This window comes from Mustelus asterias, chromosome 29 (assembly GCF_964213995.1).
Source record: "Mustelus asterias chromosome 29, sMusAst1.hap1.1, whole genome shotgun sequence".
Classification (NCBI taxonomy): domain Eukaryota; kingdom Metazoa; phylum Chordata; class Chondrichthyes; order Carcharhiniformes; family Triakidae; genus Mustelus; species Mustelus asterias.
The window spans coordinates 11,756,845-11,777,703 of NC_135829.1; the positions used below are offsets into that span (position 1 = coordinate 11,756,845).

Consider the following 20,859-nt stretch of genomic DNA (forward strand, 5'->3'; position numbering starts at 1 on the left):
AGGGAGAGAAAGAGAGGCACTTCTCTCCGACAATTCCAAACAGCAACTGAGCTTGATTTCTCTGTGTAAGCCTAGCTCCACCCAGTACTTCTCATTGTTCTTTGTTCTTTGTACTCCATAATCATTTGCTTCAGCCTGGCCCATCAGTTGAACCAGTATAATGAAACTCATTCTGCCCAGCCCCCTTAATCATCAACATCTACTGTTTCTTCATGCCCCTTTCCATATATACGGCCTGCCTTGGGGCCCAGAGAAACTAAAACCCCCTCTTGATAGCATTTCTAGTCCAGGTGTAGCTGGATTGAGGGGAAGGTTGTCAGTGTCGGGAGCAGGGGAGGGTGGGGGAACAGGCTGGATTCTCCTTGCCAGACATGGAGAAGAGATTCCCTGTTTCCCAGTGCAAATATTGTACCCAAGCGCATTGGATCCTGCTTCTGGGGCATCGACCAAGATGTAAGTGTGGAAATTAAGTCGTAATTCCAGCTATGGCCAAATATTTAATTCACTTTGTTCTGCAAGATTAAGGATGCTCACTTCAAATAAAGCACCATGGGGTTGCTGCAAAACGAAAGTTAAAAGCAATTAAAAACTGCAGATACTGGTGTGGAAAATTAACTTACAACAACCAGGCAACTCTGTCAGCGAGGATGGGAAAAAAAATATCAACATAGCCTTCAGTGAGGCCGGCACTTGCGTATTCAGGATAAACGACTAATCTAAACCTTGTGTCAGTTTTGTAAACACTGTGTTCCCAGCCTTGGCCATGGGATGGAACAAAAACAAGTTACCATGACAAATACCAAAAAACAAGATATATTGACTGTAATAAGTCCTCGGAGTCGGAAGTCCCTTCACCAACATTCCTTTATTTACAAGATACAACAACACCATACAGAGTGTTCTCAGTGTGCAGTCTGCATCCGGAGTGCCAGAGGAACTGACACTCCTGTTTAAATACAGAGCATGGGGCTCCCCAATTTGGCCCTTAATCAGGGAGTTCATAATCGAGCAAGCCAAGCTCAATTGCCTGATTAAAATTGTTACATTGACATGTCACGCTCATGAAGGAGACAGTTTACTATTGGATAAGAAAGGGCAAAACGTTATGCTATGATTGGTGGACAATGTATGCAAATGAAGGATTAGAAACTTGCTCGTTTCTCATTTTGTTGTCATTAACTATAACTGTTAATTATCTGTATGAAGCAACAGAACATCACAGCGAAATTCACTGTGTCTTTTCTCCTTGATAGCACGTAATAAAAGCTCAGATGATTTGAGTACTCACCGTGCATTGTCTGGTTAATGCTCAACATAAGCACCCCACCCCCAGCGAAACGTGCTGTGTTGAAAGTCTTGTTTCCGTTCTCTTTCAGTTGATGCAGCAGCAAGCAGCACTCATGGCAGCAGCGCAGGGGACTTACTTGAATCCCATGGCTGCAATTGCAGCAGCACAAATGCAGCAGATGGCAGCCTTCAATGTGAACGGACTGGTAGCAACGCCAATGACGCCATCATCAGGTACGTCACTGACCCATGCTAGAACTCCATTGTGGCTCCGCCCCCCCCCCACCCCTCTCCCCGCCTAACAGGTTTCTCAGGGGTGGTGGCGATTCCGATTGAGATCGAGCAGCACGGTGGTTAGCACTGCTGCCTCACACTGCCAGGAACCCGGGATCAATTCCAGCCTTGAGTCACTGTCTGTGTGGAGTTTGCATGTTCTCCCCGTGCCTGCACGGGTTTCCTCACACAGTCCGAAATATGTGCAGGTTAGGTGGATTGGCCATGCTAAATTGCCCCTTAGTGTCCAAAGATGTGCAGGTTAGGTGAATTGGCCATGCTAAATTGCCCCTTAGTGTCCAAAGATGTGCAGGTTAGGTGGATTGACCATGCTAAATTGCCCCTTAGTGTCCAAAGATGTGCAGGTTAGGTGAATTGGCCATGCTAAATTGCCCCTTAGTGTCCAAAGATGTGCAGGTTAGGTGAATTGGCCATGCTAAATTGCCCGTTAGTGTCCAAAGATATGCAGGTTAGGTGGATTGGCTATGCTAAATTGCCCCTTTGTATCCAAAAATGTACTGGTTAGGTGGATTAGCCATGGTAAATTGCCCCTTAATGTCCAAAGTCTAGGTATCATTTTGGTAAATGTATATTGTATTCTCTTCAAGGTGTAGGAGAGGCAGTGTCATAGTGGTATTGTCACTGGACTAGTAATCCAGGGACCCAGGGTAATGCTCTGGGGACCCAGGTTCGAATCCCACCGTGGCAGATGTTGAAATTTGAATTCAAGTCTAATGATGACCACGAAACCACCACTGATTGTCATTAAAAACTCATCTGGTTCACTAATGTCCCTTTAGGGAAGGAAATCTGCCGTCCTTACCCGGTCTGGCCTACATGTGACTCCAGAGCCACAGCAATGTGGTTGACTCTCAACTGCCCCCCGAAGTAGTCTAGCAAGCCACTCAGTTCAAGGGCAATAAGGGATGGGGCAACAAACGCTGGCCCAGCCCCATGAGCGAAATTTAAAAAAACAAAATGGCTGACCGATGTGGTCTGAGCAAGCAGGAGGAGGCCACTTGGCCCTTTGAGCCTGCCCTGCCAGCATGATGTCTTGTATTCGACAATGCCAGTGTTAAATAAATACAGGCAGGAATTTACTAAGAGCAAATCACTGCTGAAAGAGCAAGATTGCCGATAGGAGTGGCTTGTACTGTCATCATAAATGCAATTATAAAGGCCTTGTTATTTTCACTACAACTGGTGAACCCCTTCACTATTTAATTACGTGTAGCAACTAAACACATCTGACTTTGTACTTTGCTCTAATATTGTTATATTATGTTGAAAACATTGCTCCAGGTATCTCCTTTGCTCGGCCTGGCTCCAGTTCAATGGGACTATATGGGTGGCACAGTGGTTAGCACTGCTGCCTCACAGTGCCAGGGACCCGGGTTCGATTCCCGGCTTGGGTCACTGTTTGTATGGAGTACCAGACATTCTTCCCCGTGTCTGCGGGGGTTTCCTCCGGGTGCTCCGGTTTCCTCCCACAGTCTGAAAGACGTGTTAGTTAGGTGCATTGGCCTTGCTAAATTCTCCCTCAATGTACCCGAACAGGCGCCAGGTATATCACTGGCATATCATAGAATCCCTACAAAGAACAAAGAACAAAGAACAGTACAGCACAGGAAACAGGCCCTTCGGCCCTCCAGGCCTGTGCCGCTCCTTGGTCCAACTAGACCAATCGTTTGTATCCCTCCATTCCCAGGCTGCTCATGTGACTATCCAGGTAAGTCTTAAACGATGTCAGCGTGCCTGCCTCCACCACCCTACTTGGCAGCGCATTCCAGGCCCCCACCACCCTCTGCATAAAAAACATCCCTCTAATATCTGAGTTATACTTCGCCCCTCTCACCTTGAGCCCGTGACCCCTCGTGAACGTCACTTCTGATCTGGGAAAAAGCTTCCCACCGTTCACCCTATCTATCCCCTTCATAATCTTGTACACCTCTATTAGATCTCCCCTCATTCTCCGTCTTTCCAGGGAGAACAACCCCAGTTTACCCAATCTCTCCTCATAGCTAAGACCCTCCATACCAGGCAACATCCTGGTAAACCTTCTCTGCACTCTCTCTAACGCCTCCACGTCCTTCTGGTCGAACTGGACGCAGTACTCCAAATGTGGCCTAACCAGCGTTCTATACAGCTGCATCATCAGACTCCAGCTTTTATACTCTATACCCCGTCCTATAAAGGCAAGCATACCATATGCCTTCTTCACCACCTTCTCCACCTGTATTGCCACCTTCAAGGATTTGTGGACTTGCACACCTAGGTCCCTCTGTGTTTCTATACTCCTGATGACTCTGCCATTTATTGTATAACTCCTCCCTACATTATTTCTTCCAAAATGCATCACTTCGCATTTATCCAGATTAAACTCCATCTGCCACCTCTCCGCCCAATTTTCCAGCCTATCTATATCGTGCTGTATTGCCCGACAATGCTCTTCGCTATCCCCAAGTCCAGCCATCTTCGTGTCATCCGCAAACTTGCTGATTACACCAGTTACACCTTCTTCCAAATCATTTATATATATCACAAATAGCAGAGGTCCCAGTACAGAGCCCTGCGGAACACCACTGGTCACAGACCTCCAGCCGGAAAAAGACCCTTCGACCACTACCCTCTGTCTCCTATGGCCAAGCCAGTTCTCCACCCATCTAGCCACTTCTCCTTGTATCCCATGAGCCTTAACCTTCTTAACCAACCTGCCATGTGGGACTTTGTCAAATGCCTTACTGAAATCCATATAGACGACATCCACGGCCCTTCCTTCATCAGCCGTTTTTGTCACTTCCTCAAAAAACTCCACCAAATTTGTAAGGCACGACCTCCCGCTTACAAAACCATGCTCTGTCACTAATGAGATTGTTCCATTCTAAATGCACATACATCCTGTCTCTAAGAATCCTCTCCAACAACTTCCCTACCACGGACGTCAAGCTCACCGACCTATAATTTCCTGGGTTATCCCTGCTACCCTTCTTAAACAACGGGACCACATTCGCTATCCTCCAATACTCAGGGACCTCACCCATGTCCAAAGAAGCGACAAAGATTTCCGTCAGAGGCCCAGCAATTTCATCTCTCGTCTCCCTGAGCAGTCGAGGATAGATGCCATCAGGCCCTGGGGCTTTGTCAGTTTTAATGCTCCCTAAAAAACCTAACACTTCCTCTCTTGTAATGGAGATTTTCTCTAACGGGTCAACACCTCCCTCCGAGACACTCCCGGTTAACACGCCCCTCTCCTTCGTGAATACCGATGCAAAGTATTCATTTAGGATCTCCCCTATTCCCTTGGGTTCTAAGCATAATTCCCCTCCTTTGTCCCTGAGAGGTCTGATTTTCTCCCTGACAACTCTTTTGTTCCTAACGTATGAATAGAATGCCTTAGGATTCTCCTTAATCCTGCCTGCCAAGAACATCTCGTGACCTCTTTTTGCCCTTCTAACTCCCCGTTTGAGTTCTTTCCTACTCTCTCTGTATTCCTCCAGAGCTCCATCTGTTTTCTGTTGCCTGGACTTAACGTACGCCTCCCTTTTCATTTTAATCAGATCCTCAATTTCCCTGGTTATCCACAGCTCTCGAATCCTACCTTTCCTATCTTTCCTTTTTACAGTGCCGAAGGAGGCCATTTGGCCCATTGAATAGGCACTAACTCTCTGACAGGGCATCCCAAACCCCCGCTGCCCTGTCCCTGTAACCCCATGCATTTACCCCTAATTACTCCTCACCCACACATCCTGGCACACAAAGGGGCAATTTATCATGGCCAATCCACCCAACCTGCACATCTTTGGACACTAAGAGGTAATTTAGCATGGCCAATCCACCTAACCTTCACATCTTTGGACTGTGGGAGGAAACCGGAGCACCCGGAGGAAACCCATGCGGGGAGAACGGCAAGACTCCGCACAGACAGTGACCCAAGGCTGGAATTGAACCCGGGTCCCCGGCACTGTGAGGCGGTTTCATTCCACAGTCTGAAAGACGTGCTGGTTAGGTGCATTGGCCATGCTAAATTCTCCCTCAGTGTACCCGAACAGGTGCCAGACTGTGACGACTAGGGGATTTTCACAGTAGCTTCATTGCAGTGTCAATGTAAGCCAACTTGTGATACTAATAAATGACAAAAAATAAATAAAGACCTTGCTATTTTCCACTGCAACCGGCGAACCCCTTCAATGTTTAATTACGAGTAGCAACTAAATGTGTCTGACTTTGTGCTTTGCTTTAATATTGTTAAATTATGTTGAAAACATTGCTCCAGGTATCTCCTTTGCTTGGCCTGGCTCCAGTTCAATGGTGTCATAGTAATTCCACTACTTGGGGTAGGCCGTGGTCTCAACTTAGCTCACACAGGGAAAGCAATGTGACCAACTCATTTTCTACCTTAAATTCCTGTCCATCATTGGAGCCTCCGGCCTTGCAAGGGGGTGAATGGCAGCCACTGTAAATAAAGAGCCCAGTTTTGCTTCAGGCCTCCGCTTACGGGAGTGTATTTTCTTCACAGATTGTTGTTCATTTTCCTCTATAGGCACCAGTACACCCCCGGGCATCAATGCAGCCACTGTACCCAGCATAGCTACGCCCATTGGGGTCAATGGGTTCAGTGCCATGCCACCACAGACCAACGGGCAACCAGCATCAGACGCCATCTATGCCAATGGCATCCATCCGTACCCAGGTGCGTGCAAGGAAACCAGTCACACATTTACGGGCACTTGATTTCAGGGGAGGGGGTTGAGGGGCGGATGTGAGATTGCAATTCTAAAGCAGAAGAATGCACACTGGGTCGGAAGTGGAGTTGAGCAGTACAATGAAACCTTCCCTGGTATCTTTGAGTCAAGACCGAAGAGCAAGTTGCGAGAGAGCGAGCGAGAGACGGAACAGATGCCGCAGGGTAATTGGTCCACGAAGCATCTGTCGATAAATGAGTGCGGATTCTTCCGATCCTGTGTCCCGATGTTCCACATTGCCATGGCGCATTGAAAACAAGAAATTCCGAAAATAGCCTGCCCATCCGGCAGTACGGATACTTCAGTTGCAAGCAACAAAAGAACTAATTCCACAAAGTAAATCAAAGAAGATGGTTTAATAAAGGAACTCCGTTACACCAACACTTGGGGGCCACACCCTGGGCCACACAACCTCCATCTGCTTTCCATTTATACAGGGTCAGCTGGTCAGCTGACCACCACATCATTTTGCCATTGGTTACATTATCTACTGGGTCAGCTGACCCACACAGCATGTTACCATTGGTTCCATTATAACAGATTCCAATGTTACCATTGGTTCCATTGTAACAGATTCCAATGTTACCATTGGTTCCATTGTAACAGATTCCAATGTTACCATTGGTTCCATTGTAACAGATTCCAATGTTACCATTGGTTCCATTCTAACAGATTCCAATGTTACCATTGGTTCCATTCTAACAGATTCTAATGTTACCATTGGTTCCATTATAACATTTCAATGTTACCATTGGTTACAGTATAACATAGTGAATGCACGCCCACGTGAGTACTTACCATCTGGTGAAAAGAACAGTCGGCACTTTTCTCGGCACACCCGACTGTCTCGGCATCCCAAATATCCAGACACGACCCAGCTGCGTGGCTCGGAAAAGCCGTACCAAAATGCCTTGGATCATAAACGATATATCAAAGCAAGCCATCGTGAGGGCGCTTTTGCATAATATTCCCATCAGCAGTGCAGTAGCTGTGGTCGTTCTGCATCAAGAAACTTGCGCGAGGAATCTTGTCTGCTCACAGTTTGATGTCCTGCACAAGAATTTGCTTTTCAGGGTCGGAGGACAGAGCAGTGCTTTGTTTCCTTATTTAACTTTTCTCCAAAACAAGGAAAGTGGAGAAGAAGGTACACTGCAGTAATACGGGGCAGCGAGGAACCAGTTTTGGCACTAACGTGCAACAGCATTGTGACTGGAAACGCATGAAGGTGTGTCACTTTCAATTTACATGTGCAAACCGCTTCTTTTGTTTTTATTTAAAACTCACAACCGCCTAAATTAAACAGAAAAATGCTGGAAAATCTCAGCAGGTCTGACAGCATCTGTGGAGAGAGAATCGAGCCAACGTTTCGAGTCTAGATGACCCTTCATCAGAGCTCGAAACATTGGCTCTCTTCTCTCTCCACAGATACAGTCAGACCTGATGAGATTTTCCAGCATTTTCTGTTTTTGGTTCAGATTCCAACATCCACGGTATTTTACCTTTATAGTCACCTAACTTAGTGATGCACCATCAATCGAGCAAAGACTAGTTTGTATGCAAGAACAAATAGGCTTTTATTAGCAGAAGACTTGGAGCACACCCATGCCGATGAACTGGTCCAGACTGAGGCAGGGGGGTGGGGAGCAGTCGCCTTTATACCTGGACCGGGGGGGGGGGGGGGGGGGGAGAGGAGTCTCGGGTAGGGCCGGCAGGAATGTGTCCAGGCATGTCACATATACAGGTAATAAGCTAACAGTGGTTTACCGCATTTAGTGAGTGCATTACAGAGAGATTGATGACAATAGAGGGGGACAGAGAAAGACAGGGTGGCACAGTGGTTAGCACTGCTGCCTCACTGCGCCACTGACCCGGCTTCGATTCCAGCCTTCGGTCACTGTCTGTGTGGAGTCTGCATGTTCTTCCTATGGTCTGCGTGGGTTTCCTCCGGGAGCTCCGGTTTCCTCCCACACTCCAAAGATGTGTGGGTTAGGTTGATTGACCATGCTAAATTGCCCCTTAGTGTCAGCGGGGTGAGCAGGATAAATACGTGGGGCTACGGGGATAGGGACTGGGTGGGATTGTTGTCGTTGCAGACTCGATGGGCCAAATGGCTTCCTTCTGCACTGCAGGGATTCTATGGCTCCGGGTCACAAGGTCGCAATAAGAACACCCACTTAACACTTTCTTCTGTCTGAAATAGGCTTCCTGCATCTTGGAACGCCCAGTCTGACACCAGTCATTCAGCTTAGCAACACATGATTTAAAACCCCAAATTCAAAAACTCTTCATTACGCCTCTCACCGTGAACCTGCCACCTCCAAGAATAAAAATGTAGCAGGAAAAATTGCAAAGTAAAGTTTGCATTTGTATAGTGCCTTTCTTGACTTCAGAACCTCTGAAACTTAACAGCCAGTAGAGACACTAATGTAATGTGTCGCAATATTTTTGGGTAAACTAATGGGCTACACTGCTACGTCACAGCTCCGGGGACCTGGGTTCGATTCCGGCCTTGGGTCACTGTCTGTGTGGAGTCTGCACGTTTTCCCCATGTCCGTGTGGATTTCCTCCGGGTGCTCTGGTTTCCTCCCATAGTCCAAAGATGTGCAGGGTTAGGGGGATTGGCCGTGCTAAATTGCCCCTTAGTGTCCAAAGACGTGTAGGTTAGGGGGAGGATTAGTGGAATAAATACATGGGGTTACGGGGAGAGGGCCTGCATAGGATGCTCTGTCGGAGAGTCAGTGCAGACTCGATGGGCCGAATGGCCTCCTTCTGCACTGTAGGGATTCTATGATGAGCAGAGTCACTAAAAATACCCAGTGGAGGACATTACGATCCTATGTAAAGTGGTAATTTTGTGACACTCCGTTCTCTGTAGAGAACCCCACCGGTGATGGGGAGCATGGATGAGGCTGAAGAAATTGAGTCCTTATGTTACAGTGCCTGCCTTAATGGAGACAATGCATCACGCAATATTACATTTTGACCGGAGTAATTATTCTTTTCTCTCATTCACACAATATTCTAAGATATCAGGTTTAATTTACCGTATGAAACATATCGGGGGAATTTTCCCATCCCGTCCACCACAGGAATCGTAGTGGGCAGGGAGATGGGGGGGTCCACTGACCTCGGGCAGGATTTTCTGGTTTTGGGGTGAGCGCGGCTGGAAAATCCCACATAAGGTAATCCATTCCGTGCATTAAAAAATAAACAGAACTCTTCTGCGTCTTAAATGGCAAGAGTCGACATGTCCCTTTGGGGTGTCATTGGATCCCACTTAAGTCTAGTTGGAGATGAGTCCATTGGAACGGCACAGTGGCACAGTGGGTTAGTACTGCAGGCTCACAGGGACCTGGGTTCAATTCCAGCCTCAGGTGACTGTCTGTGTGGAGTTTGCACGTTCTCCCCTGTGTCTGCGTGGGTTTCCTCCGGGTGCTCCGGTTTCCTCCCACAGTCCAAACATGTGCAAGATGGGTGGATTGGCCATGCTAAATTGCCCCTTACTGTCCAAAGATGTTCAGGTTAGATGGATTGGCCATGCTAAGTTGCCTCTTAGTGTCCAAAGATGTGAAGGATGGGTGGATTGGCCATGCTAAATTGCCCCTTAGTGTCCCAAAAGATGTGCAGGTTAGGTGGATTGGTCATGCTAAATTGCCCCTTAGTGTCCCAAAAGATGTGAAGGATGGGTGGATTGGCCATGCTAAATTGCCCCTTAGTGTCCCAAGAGATGTGCAGGTTAGGTGGACTGGCCATGCTAAATTGCCCTTTAGTGTCAGGGGGATTGCTGAGGTGTCCCTTTGGGGTGTGATTGGATCCCACTTACGTCTAGTTGGAGATGAGTCCATTGGAACGGCACAGTGGGTTAGTACTGCAGGCTCACAGCTCCAGGGACCTGGGTTCAATTCCAGCCTCAGCTGACTGTGTGGAGTTTGCATGTCCTCCCCGTGTCTGCGTGGGTTTCCTCCAAGTGCTCTGGTTTCCTCCCACAGTCCGAACATGTGCAAGATGGGTGGATTGGCCATGCTGAATTGCCAGATTTTCCAGTTTTTGGGCAAGCGTGGCCAGAAAATTCTAATGATGTGGAGATGCCGGCGTTGGACTGGGGTAAACACAGTAAGGAGTCTTACAACACCAGGTTAAAGTCCAACAGGTTTATTTGGTAGCCAAAGCCACAAGCTTTTGGAGCGCTTCTCCTTCGTCAGGTAAGTCTGACGAAGGAGCAGCGCTCCGAAAGCTAGTGGCTTTTGCTACCAAATAAACCTGTTGGACTTTAACCTGGTGTTGTGAGACTTCTTACAGAAAATCCTACCCAAGGTAATCCTTTCCACGCAATTAAAAAATAAACAGGACTCTCCCTCATCTTAAACGACAAGAGTCGATGCGTCCCTTCGGGGTATCATTGGCTCCCACTTGAGTCCAGTTGGCTGGAAGCTGCCTCGCAGAGTTGAGCTTGCCTCAGGCAAACGATAGCCTTCCCGAACTCTCGAGTGCGCACACGCCAATCTGTTTGGGTTGGTTCTACTAAGACGTGTAATTTTTAATTAAGGCAGAGCAATTTCCCTTCATTATTCAAGTTTGCACTTGTTTTCCACTTTCTGTGAAGTTACCCAGCTATGCTTGGCTCAGTTTAATAAGATGTGTTCATTTTCATAAACCCACTAATACAACTTAGAACTCTTCTATAATTACAATCATTGAGCGCAAAATTGCAGCGATGGAATGCAATTGCATCTCATTATAATAGAAACTATCAGTCAAATGGATTTTTAAATGGTATAATTAGACAGAATTTATTTGCTCAAAAGTAATTGAGGTTAGATGTCAGCAGATTCTGAGCGCATTTTGTAGCCAGCAGCTGTTTCGATGCAGAAAAGTTTTGGTCAGTCACGATTAATGATCTATGATCTGGTCTAGTTGCTTGTCTGCTTTGATTTGTACTCGTGTATTATTTTTTAGAAGTGGATGGCTTTGTAGATATATTAGCTGTCGAAGCAGGGGATGGATAAATGGATTAAATAAATAGACAAAAGAACGGCTAGATAGTCAGTCAGGTAGACGCGCAGCTGAATGGGTAGGCTGAGAGAATATTGTCAGCAATTTTGGGCCCCCCCCGTATCTAAGGAAGGATGTGCCGGCCTTGGAGAGGGTCCAGAGGAGGTTCGCGAGATTGATCCCTGGAATGAAAGGCTTCAAAGAACAAGAACAAAGAACAAAGAACAAAGAAAGATACAGCACAGGAACAGGCCCTTGGGCCCTCCAAGCCTGCACCGACCATGCTACCCGACTGAACTAAAACCTACCCTTCCGGGGACCATATCCCTCCATTCCCATCCTATTCATGTATTTGTCAAGACGCCCCTTAAAAGTCACTACCGTATCCGCTTCCACTACCTCCCCCGGCAATGAGTTCCAGGCACCCTCTGTGTAAAAAAACTTGCCTCGGACATCTCTTTTAAACCTGGCCCCTCGCACCTTAGACCTATGCTCCCTAGTAATTGGCCTTTTCACCCTAGGAAAAAGCTTCATACTATCCATGCCCCTCATAATCTTGTAGACTTCTATCAGGTCGCCCCTCAACCTCCGTCATTCCATTGAGAACAAACCAAGTTTCTCCAACCTCTCCTCATAGCTAATGCCCTCCATTCTAGGCAGCATCCTGGTAAATCTTTTCTGTACCCTCTCCAAAGCCTCCACATCCTTCTGGTAGTGTGGCGACCAGAATTGAACACTATATTACAAGTGCGGTTTCATGGAATCATAGAGCCATATGGAGCAGAAGAGGCCCTTCAGCCCATCGGGTCTGCACTGACAGATTAGAAACACCTCAACTCCCACCCAATCCCATCTGCCAGCTCTTGGCCCATAGCCCTGAATTTAACGACATGCCAAGGGCTCATCCAGATATTTTTCAAAGGATGTGAGGCAACCCACCTCTACCACCCTCTCAGGCAGCGCATTCCAGACCTCTGGGTAAAAAAGTTTTTCCTCACATCCCCCCTTGGCTTGACATATGAGGAATATTTGAGAACTCTGGGTCTGTACTTGATGGAGTTTAGAAGGATGAGGGTGGGATCTTATTGAAACTTACAGAATACTGAAAGGCCTGGATAGAGTGGACGTGGGGAAGATGTTTCCATTAGCCGGAGAGACTCGGATCCGAGGGCACAACCTCAGAGTAAAGGGATGACCCTTTAGAACCGAGATGAGGAGGAATTTCTTTAGTCAGAGGGTGGTGAATCTGTGGAATTCATTGCCACAGGAGGCTGTGGAGGCCAGGTCATTGAGTGTCTTTAAGAGAGAGATAGATCGGTTCTTGATTGGTAAAGGGATCAAAGGTGGCGGGGAAAAGGCGGGAGAATTGGGTTGAGAAACTTATCAGCCGTGATTGAATGGTGGAGCAGACTCGATGGGCCGAGTGGCCTGATTCTGCTCCTATGTCTTATGATCTGCAAACTCTCCTCCAAAACCCACACCATCCACTACATTGCCGTTCTCTTTCTGTTGCAGGGTCAAATAGAACCATACCACCACAGAATCCCTACAGTGCAGAAAGAGACCATTTGGCCCATCAAGTCTGCACTGACTCTCTGACAGAGCACCTTATCCAGGCCCCCCTTAACCCCACACATTTACCCCACTAATATCCCTAACCGACACATCTTTGGTCACTAAGGGACAATTTTCACAGACTAAGGGACAGACCCCGATGGGCCGAATGGCCTAATTCTGCTCCTGTACTTAATGGTCTTACGGAGATAGACAGATAGGGAGGGGAGGGATAGTTCTCCCTCAGGAAGAAGCACATAAAGAAATAAATAGAAAATGGATGGAATAACGATATTAAGGAATGACTGGTTAAATAGAATACCTAGATGAATTGTCAGACGGAAAAGTGGAAGGCTCGATGATATTGCACTGGCGAGACAGATGTGTAGATCAGATAGATAGATCGGAGAGATAGATGCACTAAATAGAAAAATAGGCATATGGGAAGCCTTGATTGAAAGCTGCTGTGCAGAATTATCTGGATAGATTAATGGGTGGATGATTAGATGAATGGTCAGACTGGACGGATTGTCAAGATAGATAAATATATTACTTTGATAATTGGACGCAAGGCAAGACAGAACCCAGATGGATTTATTGATGTAGAGATGTGTGGATGGATTGCTTGATTAAAGGTAGACTACCAACTCGAAATAAATTTCTGTCTCCTACCAAACATGTAAAGAAAATATGATTGAGCTGCTCAACTTCTATTCCATAATGGTTGTAAAACTAAGCATGGCTAGGTATTGACAAAACGAACAATTACTGTTGTCAAGCAGTGCTGGGGATGAAATACCAGAATGGATTTCAATTAGACGTGCATTGGTCTGATGGCATAAAAATTGACCAGATTCAGTGAATTGATATGCCAGCACCTCAGAGGAACTGCTACTCTACTGCTGCTTAAAATATTTATTCTCCAACTTTATTACAAATCAGATGCCCAATCTCTCTTCTCAGCCGCAAGCGTGCTGAATGTGCGGGCAATCGAGGTGTTGCGTTTCTGCTACAGTGGCACAGTGCTGCCTCACAGCGTCAGAGACCCGGGTTCGATCCCCGGTTTGGGTCACTGTCTACAAAGAGTTTGCACGTTCTCCCCGTGTCTGCGTGGGTTTCCTCCGGGTGCTCCGGTTTCCTCCCATAGTCTGAAAGATGTGCTGGTTAGGCGCATTGGCCGTGCTAAAATCTCCCTCAGTGTACCCGAACAGGTGCCGGAGTGTGGCCACGAGGAGATTTTCACACTAACTTCATTGCAGAGTTAATGTAAGCCTACTTATGACAATAATAAATAAACTTACACTTCATTACCATTGCCGATATATACCGTCTTCCCATAACTTTTTTCCGACCTCGATCCCTGTCCATTTTTCTTCCCATGTGCACTCATTTTGCATCTTCTGCGGATCTTGTGTCAGACTCAAAGTTTTTGTGAAGTTTATTCATTAGTGTCACAAGTAAGGCTTACGTTAACACTGCAATAAAGTTACTGTGAAAATCCCCTAGTTGCCACACTCCGGCGTTTGTTCGGGCCAATGCACCTAACCTGCACACCTTTGGACTGTGACAGGCAACCGGAGCACCCGGAGGAAACCCACGCAGACATGGGGAGAATGTGCAGACTCCACACAGGCAGTGAACCAAGCCTGGAAGCGAACTCAGGTCCCCGGCGCTGTGAGGCAGCACTGCTAACCACTGTGCCACCCGTGCCATCCATAAGTGCTCCTCGTCTGCACGTCTGGATTGGTTCTTCCGACCAAACGGATTGTGGGGCAGACTCTTTGCTTGCCTGGTCGGCTCGGGCATTTCTCTTTGCTTCCTCGATGTTTTTCTTTGTATGGGCTTTGCACTTGAAAATGGGTGTAGTCCAGCTAGTTACAATTGTTGAGCTTTGCAGTTAGTTAATCCCTACAATCTAGCGCTTAAATATAAATGCGCATAGGCAAAAAATATCTTAAAATGAAAACTCTGTGTAGACTGACGCAAACAGGACTGAAGCATACACAGGGTCCCTCGGATACTAATAAATAAACTTTATGTCCATATATGCAAATATACATACATGTAATAGGGAAACAGCTCAATTACATTTCAGGTGTTTGATTTCAGATGTGCACTCGAATAAGGACTTCATTTCTGAATTCATGATGTAATATTAGAACATCTGAGTGACTATTTGAGTGCGAATTGAGGTTAATAAATATTTTTTTACTGTAAGCACATAAGGGCATAGAGGTTCCAGGTTTTACTGGTGGCTTCCAACTCAAATCTCATTCCAAACTGATGACTGACATGGAAGTTTTATGTCAAAAGCCTGTAAATCCACCTCTTGCAGATCATTACGATTCACCACGTGGAATATTAAGCTGTGCAATCTGTGTGTTATTAAGCTATAATTCCGCGACTATTATTCCGCTGGCACATTGCGACTAAATTTTATTGACTCGGTTTAAGTATGTGTTTGAATCCGAGATTACAACGTCTCGAGGTATTTCTTGTCAAGTCTCAGCTGAAAGAATTGCGTTATTTTAAATGGTCCGACTGTCCGTTAGACCCAATGGGTGGACCTTTACCATCTTGCCCGCCCGGGGCTCGATCCCGCCCAAGGCCGATGGAGAATGCCGTTCTGCGTGCCAGTAAAATTCCAGCCAATGTGTCATTTTTAACTTCATTCGTGGGACATGGGCATCGCTGGCTGGGCCATCATTTATTGCCTATCCCTTGTAGCCCTTGAGAAGGTGGTGGTGAGCTGCCTTCTTGAATCGCTGCAGTCCACGTGCTGGGGGTTGACACACAATGCCGTTAAGGGAGGGAATTCCAGGATTTTAACTCAGTGAAGGAACGGCCTATATATTTCCAAGTCAGGATGGTGAGTGGCTTGGAGGGGAACTTGCAGGTGGTGGTGTTCCCATGTATCTGCTGCCCTTTGTCCTTCCAGATGGAAGTGGTCATGGGTTTGAAAGATGCTGTCCAAGGATCTTTGGTGTATTTTATGGAATTTCAGAGTGTTCCTATTGACTCCTATTCTGTGAAATTCCAATTCGCATTTCATCCCTTGAAATATGGGGCATTAAATCACCGCCCATGTGTAGAATTCCTAAATGAGGCATCTGAAATATTCGCCGGAACTCTACCATCTGACCCGCCATGGAATCAGAGCGGGCGAGGGTTCCACAATGGAAATCTCCGTTGACCTTGGGCAAGAATTTCCGGTCTCACCTGAGCGAGACTGTAAAATCCCGGCCATTCTCTCCTACACATTTTGTCCTCCGTGTAATTAAATACTACCTGGCTCAGGAAAAACATGACAACCGCTATTGCTCTATTCAGAAGTCATGGAAAGTTACGCATGGTCCCCCCATATGAAGATCCAATGAGTTCAAAGACAAGTTGATGAGTGAAGCCTGGATCAGTTCAGTCGCTGCTCAGTATCAGGTCATATGGGAGAGGGGGCATGTTAAGGTGCACTGGATGACCCGAGGCAACAGTTCCTACATTGTGCGGTACATGAACCTACAGAAATGATGGGCAGGGAAAGACCAGTAGGTCCGTCAAACCCCAGCCCCATGTTCCTGATGGTTGGACCAGAAGCAATCCCAGCAATGGAATCTCTGCGGAGACAGCAAGGTCACAAGAAACCTGGGAAACATCTCCGTTCACCCCTGATCGAAACCAGTGCGATGACCCATGTGTGTGTGCTCCTAGATTACGTGCTTGTGTTGTGTTTTCTTGTGGTTACGATATGCTAAAGAATCTATGCCTTCGGTGTGGCCGCTCCTCCTCTCTCGCTCGCTCTCTCTCTCTTACCCTGTGGCTCCATTCTGCTTTAGAGGGGGGTTCGTGGCTTCCCTGTTGTGTTTTACTGTGACCAATCTGCCTTATTCATTCTCTGCTTTTCCCTCTTTTTTCTCCTCAGCGCAAAGCCCAACAGTGGCCGACCCCTTACAGCAAGCTTACGCTGGCATGCAACACTACACAGGTCATTAATATATTGCCTTCCTAATTTTGGCCATTTTTTCCTGTTTGATTTGGAAAAATGGCCTGTTTTGTCTCAGTTCCCTTTCTCGTGTAAAACTCAAACTTGGTGTCATGTTAATAAGTCAAAGCCAGTGACGTTACAGCAGCAAGGGAATCACTGCAGTGAGAAAGGGTCTGTCATCAGGTTAAAGGGTTCGTTTCTCCATTATATCCTGGTTGAATGGGGATACTTGGGCAGCATGGTGGCACAGTGGTTAGCACTGCTGCTTCGCGGCGCCAGGGACCCGGGTTCGATTCACGGCTTGGGTCACTTTCTGTGGGGAGTCTGCACGTTCCCCCCGTGTCTGCATGGGTTTCCTCCGGGTGCTCAGGTTTCCTCCCACAGTCTGAGAGACGTGCTGGTTAGGTGGATTGGCCTTCTCCCTCAGTGTACCCGAACAGGCGCCGGACTGTGGCGACTAGGGGATTTTCACAGTAACTTCATTGCAGTGTTAATGTAAGCCTACTTGTGGTACTATTAATAAACTTAAACATAGCGAGTAGACATTGTATGAGACGGGTTTGGAGGAATCGCTGCAGTGAGAAAGGGTTAAAGGGTTCGTTTTTCCATTATATCCGGGTTAAATGGGGATACTTGGGTGGCATGGCGGCACGGTGGTTAGCACTGCTGCTTCACAGTGTCAGGGACCCGGGTTTGATTCCCGGCTTGGGTCACTGTCTGTGTGGAGTTTGCATGTTCTCCCCGTGTCTACCTGGGTTTCCTCCGGGTGCTCCGGTTTCCTCCCACACGCCTAAGATGTGTGGGTTGGGTTAATTGAACATGTTAAATTGACTCTTAGTGTAACTGGGGTTAGCAGGGTAAATACATGGGGTTATGGGGTTAGGGCATGGGTTGGATTGTTGTCGGTGCAGACTCGGTGGGCCGAATGGCCTCCTTTGGCACTGTAGGGATTCTAGTTTGTTTTTTTATGCAGTGAGTTGCCCCAATCTGCACTGCCCGAGAGTGGAATGGTAACAATAGTGGCTTACTGAAGAGAATTGGGATAAATAATTGAAGGAGAAAGGTTTCCAGTGTACAAGGGCAAAGTATAAGGAGTGGTGTGCTCTACCAAAGAACCAGCACTGGCACAATGGGCCAAATGTCTTCCTTCTGTGCTGTATCATTCTGAGGTTATGTTAAGCCAGGCAGACTACAAGACTTCCAGGTTTGATTTGTGGTCTATGTTGCGTTAGCTGAACTGAGCCGCACTCACCATCAGGCCCTCTGCACCAGGGGAAGAGGTCGTCTGGGAAGATGCCTGCCCAATTGCTGTTGCCCAGTGTCTTGGTGTGGGACATGGTGGGGGCATCGAGCGAGGGCTGGGCCAGGCGCCGCTCTTAGTCAAGTAGGACCCCGGCACCTGGAGTCCGGGCTCAGATACGAACTGTGATGGTTGGGGTGAATTGCGAGTGAGACCCCAACCCCAGACAAGAATCAACTCTTCAGGGGGTGGGAGAAAATGTGAAAATAGCTTTTGAGAAGCATTAATCTCAGGGTGACTTTGCACATTGTGGGAAGGATATTTGAGTCTACTATCTTGAAGAGACATATTGTGATCTATTGCCTGTATAAATGCACTGAAACGTCCAATGGGACAGCATTGCACTGTTTTGTTGGCATTATAATGATGACCAGATCATGATGAAATTGGTTTAATGGTGAGATCTATTCTACAGGATAATCAATTACCAAAACTTAAAGTATTGTTAAGTTGACAGAACGTTGGAAGAACACTAAAGTGGGTGGGGGGAAGGCTACGGCAGCCTCGTTGTTGGAGCAAAATGCCTAACTTTGCGGCAAATCTGAAAGAATTGTTGACTTTGTGACATAACTGAATGTTGCCAATAGTGTGCACAAGGACTGTGATGCGCCATTTCTGTTCCATATGCTTTTGATTTTGTTTAGAGTCTTATCAAATCACTATTTATACACTCAGCTAGCTTGGCCAATCCATGAGAACAGGACTAATCAGTATCGTAATTCTATTTTCCCACTTTTGCTCCATATCATTTGATATCCGTATGGTGGCACAATGGTTAGCGCTGCTACCTCAGAGCACCAGGGACCTGGATTCAATTCCAGCCTCGGGTCACTGTCAGTGTGGAGTTTGCACATTCTCCCCGTGTCTGCGTGGGTTTCCTCTGGGTGCTCCGGTTTCCTCCCACAGTCCAAAGATGTGCAGTTAGGTGGACTGGCCATGCTAGATTGCCCCTTAGTGTCCAAGGATGTGCAGGTTAGGTGCATTAGCCAAACTAAATTGCCCCTTAGTGTCCGAGGATGTGCAGGTTAGGTGCATTGGCTATGCTAAATTGCCCCTTAGTGTCCAAGGGTGTGCGGGTTAGGTTGATTGGCCATGCTAAATTGCCCCTTAGTGTCCAAGGATGTGCAGTTACGTGCATTGGTGATGCTAAATTGCCCCTTGGTGTCCAAGGATGTGCAGGTTAGGTGGATTGGCCATGCTAAATTGCCCCTTAGTGTCCAAGGATGTACAGTTAGGTGCATTGGTGATGCTAAATTGCCCCTTGGTGTCCAAGGATGTGCAGGTTAGGTGGATTGGCCATGCTAAATTGCCCCTTAATGTCAGGGGCATTAACAGGGTAAATACATGGGGGATAAGGGGATAGGACACGGGTGGAATTGTTGTTGGTGCAAACCCAATGGGCCGAATGACCTCCTTCTGTACTGGAGGGATTCTATGATCCTCACCTAATAAAAGTCCATCAATCTCAGCCTTTGATTAGCCCAGTATCCTCAACGTTTTGAAGGGAGGGGGGTGCTGGGGGGGAGGGGGTGCTGATGCAGTGATCCCGCCGGCAAGCTTGGCCAGGAAATTCCAGGCCTTACGCGTACCCGGGCAGGGTCAGTTAGGTTGAATGACTGTGCGGATTATCCAGAAGGGAACAGGAGAGAAGGCAACAAACAAAATAAGAAAAAAACAATAAAGAGAATTCCGCTTTGACGAGAAGCAAAGTTTAGACTTTTAAGTTGAGGCAGCGAGAGCTGGTGTTTTTCTGACAGGTGTGCGGAACAGATTGTAAGCTCATTTCTGCGCATCCTTCATCCAACCCAGGTCCCCGTGCAGTGAGCCTTTGACATGACCACCTGCAGTCTGCGTCAGTCACTCCAACCGAGCCAGAGGGCCCATGAAAGACTGGGTTGGCGATTCAATTCTCTTGGTATTTTTACCTCGGATTAAAATGAAGAAAAGCCCTCCTCCCCACCGCCCCCCTCCCCAATAATTGTCACACCGCCACAGTAAAGAAAAGTGCAGTGAAACCAAAGCAGTCTGTTGCATTCTGAGCCCGTTTGACACCACAGTTGCCTCGAGCCAGGGGGAGTTGGCACTCTGCTGCTGAGTAATCGTGTGGCAGAAGTGGCATCGGCTGGGCATCACGCCACAATCTACTTTTCAAAGAAATAAGCAGAAATTAAAAATCCCTGATCTGACAGCGGCCTGCTGTCATTCTGTCAATCCACGCGAAGATTTAATATTCCAATCAGAAATTAACAATAACGTAAACAGCATCCTGAATTTTTATCGCCTGGTAACAATGTCCCAGGTCTTTTCTCCAAATATAGGAAGGGGAGTTAATCATTCAGCCCCCTCGAACCTTCAGTTGGATCACTGCCCCGGCTGTATCGCAACTCTTTACTATGCCCCTTAGTGTCCAAAGATGTGTAGGTTAGGTGCATTGGCTATGCTAAATTGCCCCTTAGTGTCCAAAGATGTGCAGGTTAGGTGGATTGGCCATGGTAAATTGCCCCTTATTTTCCAAAGATGTGCAGGTTAAGTGGATTGGCCATGGTAAATTGCCCCTTAGTGTCCAATAGTGTGTAGATTAGGGGGAGTAGCCATGCTCAATTGCCCCTTCGTGTCCAAAGATGTGCAGGTTACATGGATTGGCCATGCTAAATTACCCCTTAGTGTCCAAGGGGCAATTTAGCATGGCCAATCCACCTAACCTGCACATCTTTGGGTCACTGTCTGTGTGG

General features: G+C 47.1%; 1 protein-coding gene across 50 annotated transcripts in view; it reads left to right on the top strand.

The window, feature by feature from the left end:
- The window catches only part of LOC144480519 (CUGBP Elav-like family member 4), a 786,252-nt gene that overhangs the window by 734,800 nt on the left and 30,593 nt on the right, over window positions 1–20,859 (top strand). For 24 of the 50 annotated variants that reach the window (XM_078200057.1, XM_078200075.1, XM_078200043.1 and 21 more), the window contains 3 exons: window positions 1,377–1,521; window positions 6,101–6,250; window positions 16,765–16,827. In XM_078200057.1, coding sequence (XP_078056183.1) covers window positions 1,377–1,521; window positions 6,101–6,250; window positions 16,765–16,827 — 358 coding nt within the window. Of the gene's footprint in view, window positions 1–1,376; window positions 1,526–4,677; window positions 4,705–5,630; window positions 5,665–6,100; window positions 6,251–16,764; window positions 16,828–18,107; window positions 18,111–19,866; window positions 19,870–20,859 lie in introns of all 50 variants that reach the window. The other 26 variants (XM_078200058.1, XM_078200078.1, XM_078200066.1 and 23 more) reach the window with 4 other exon arrangements.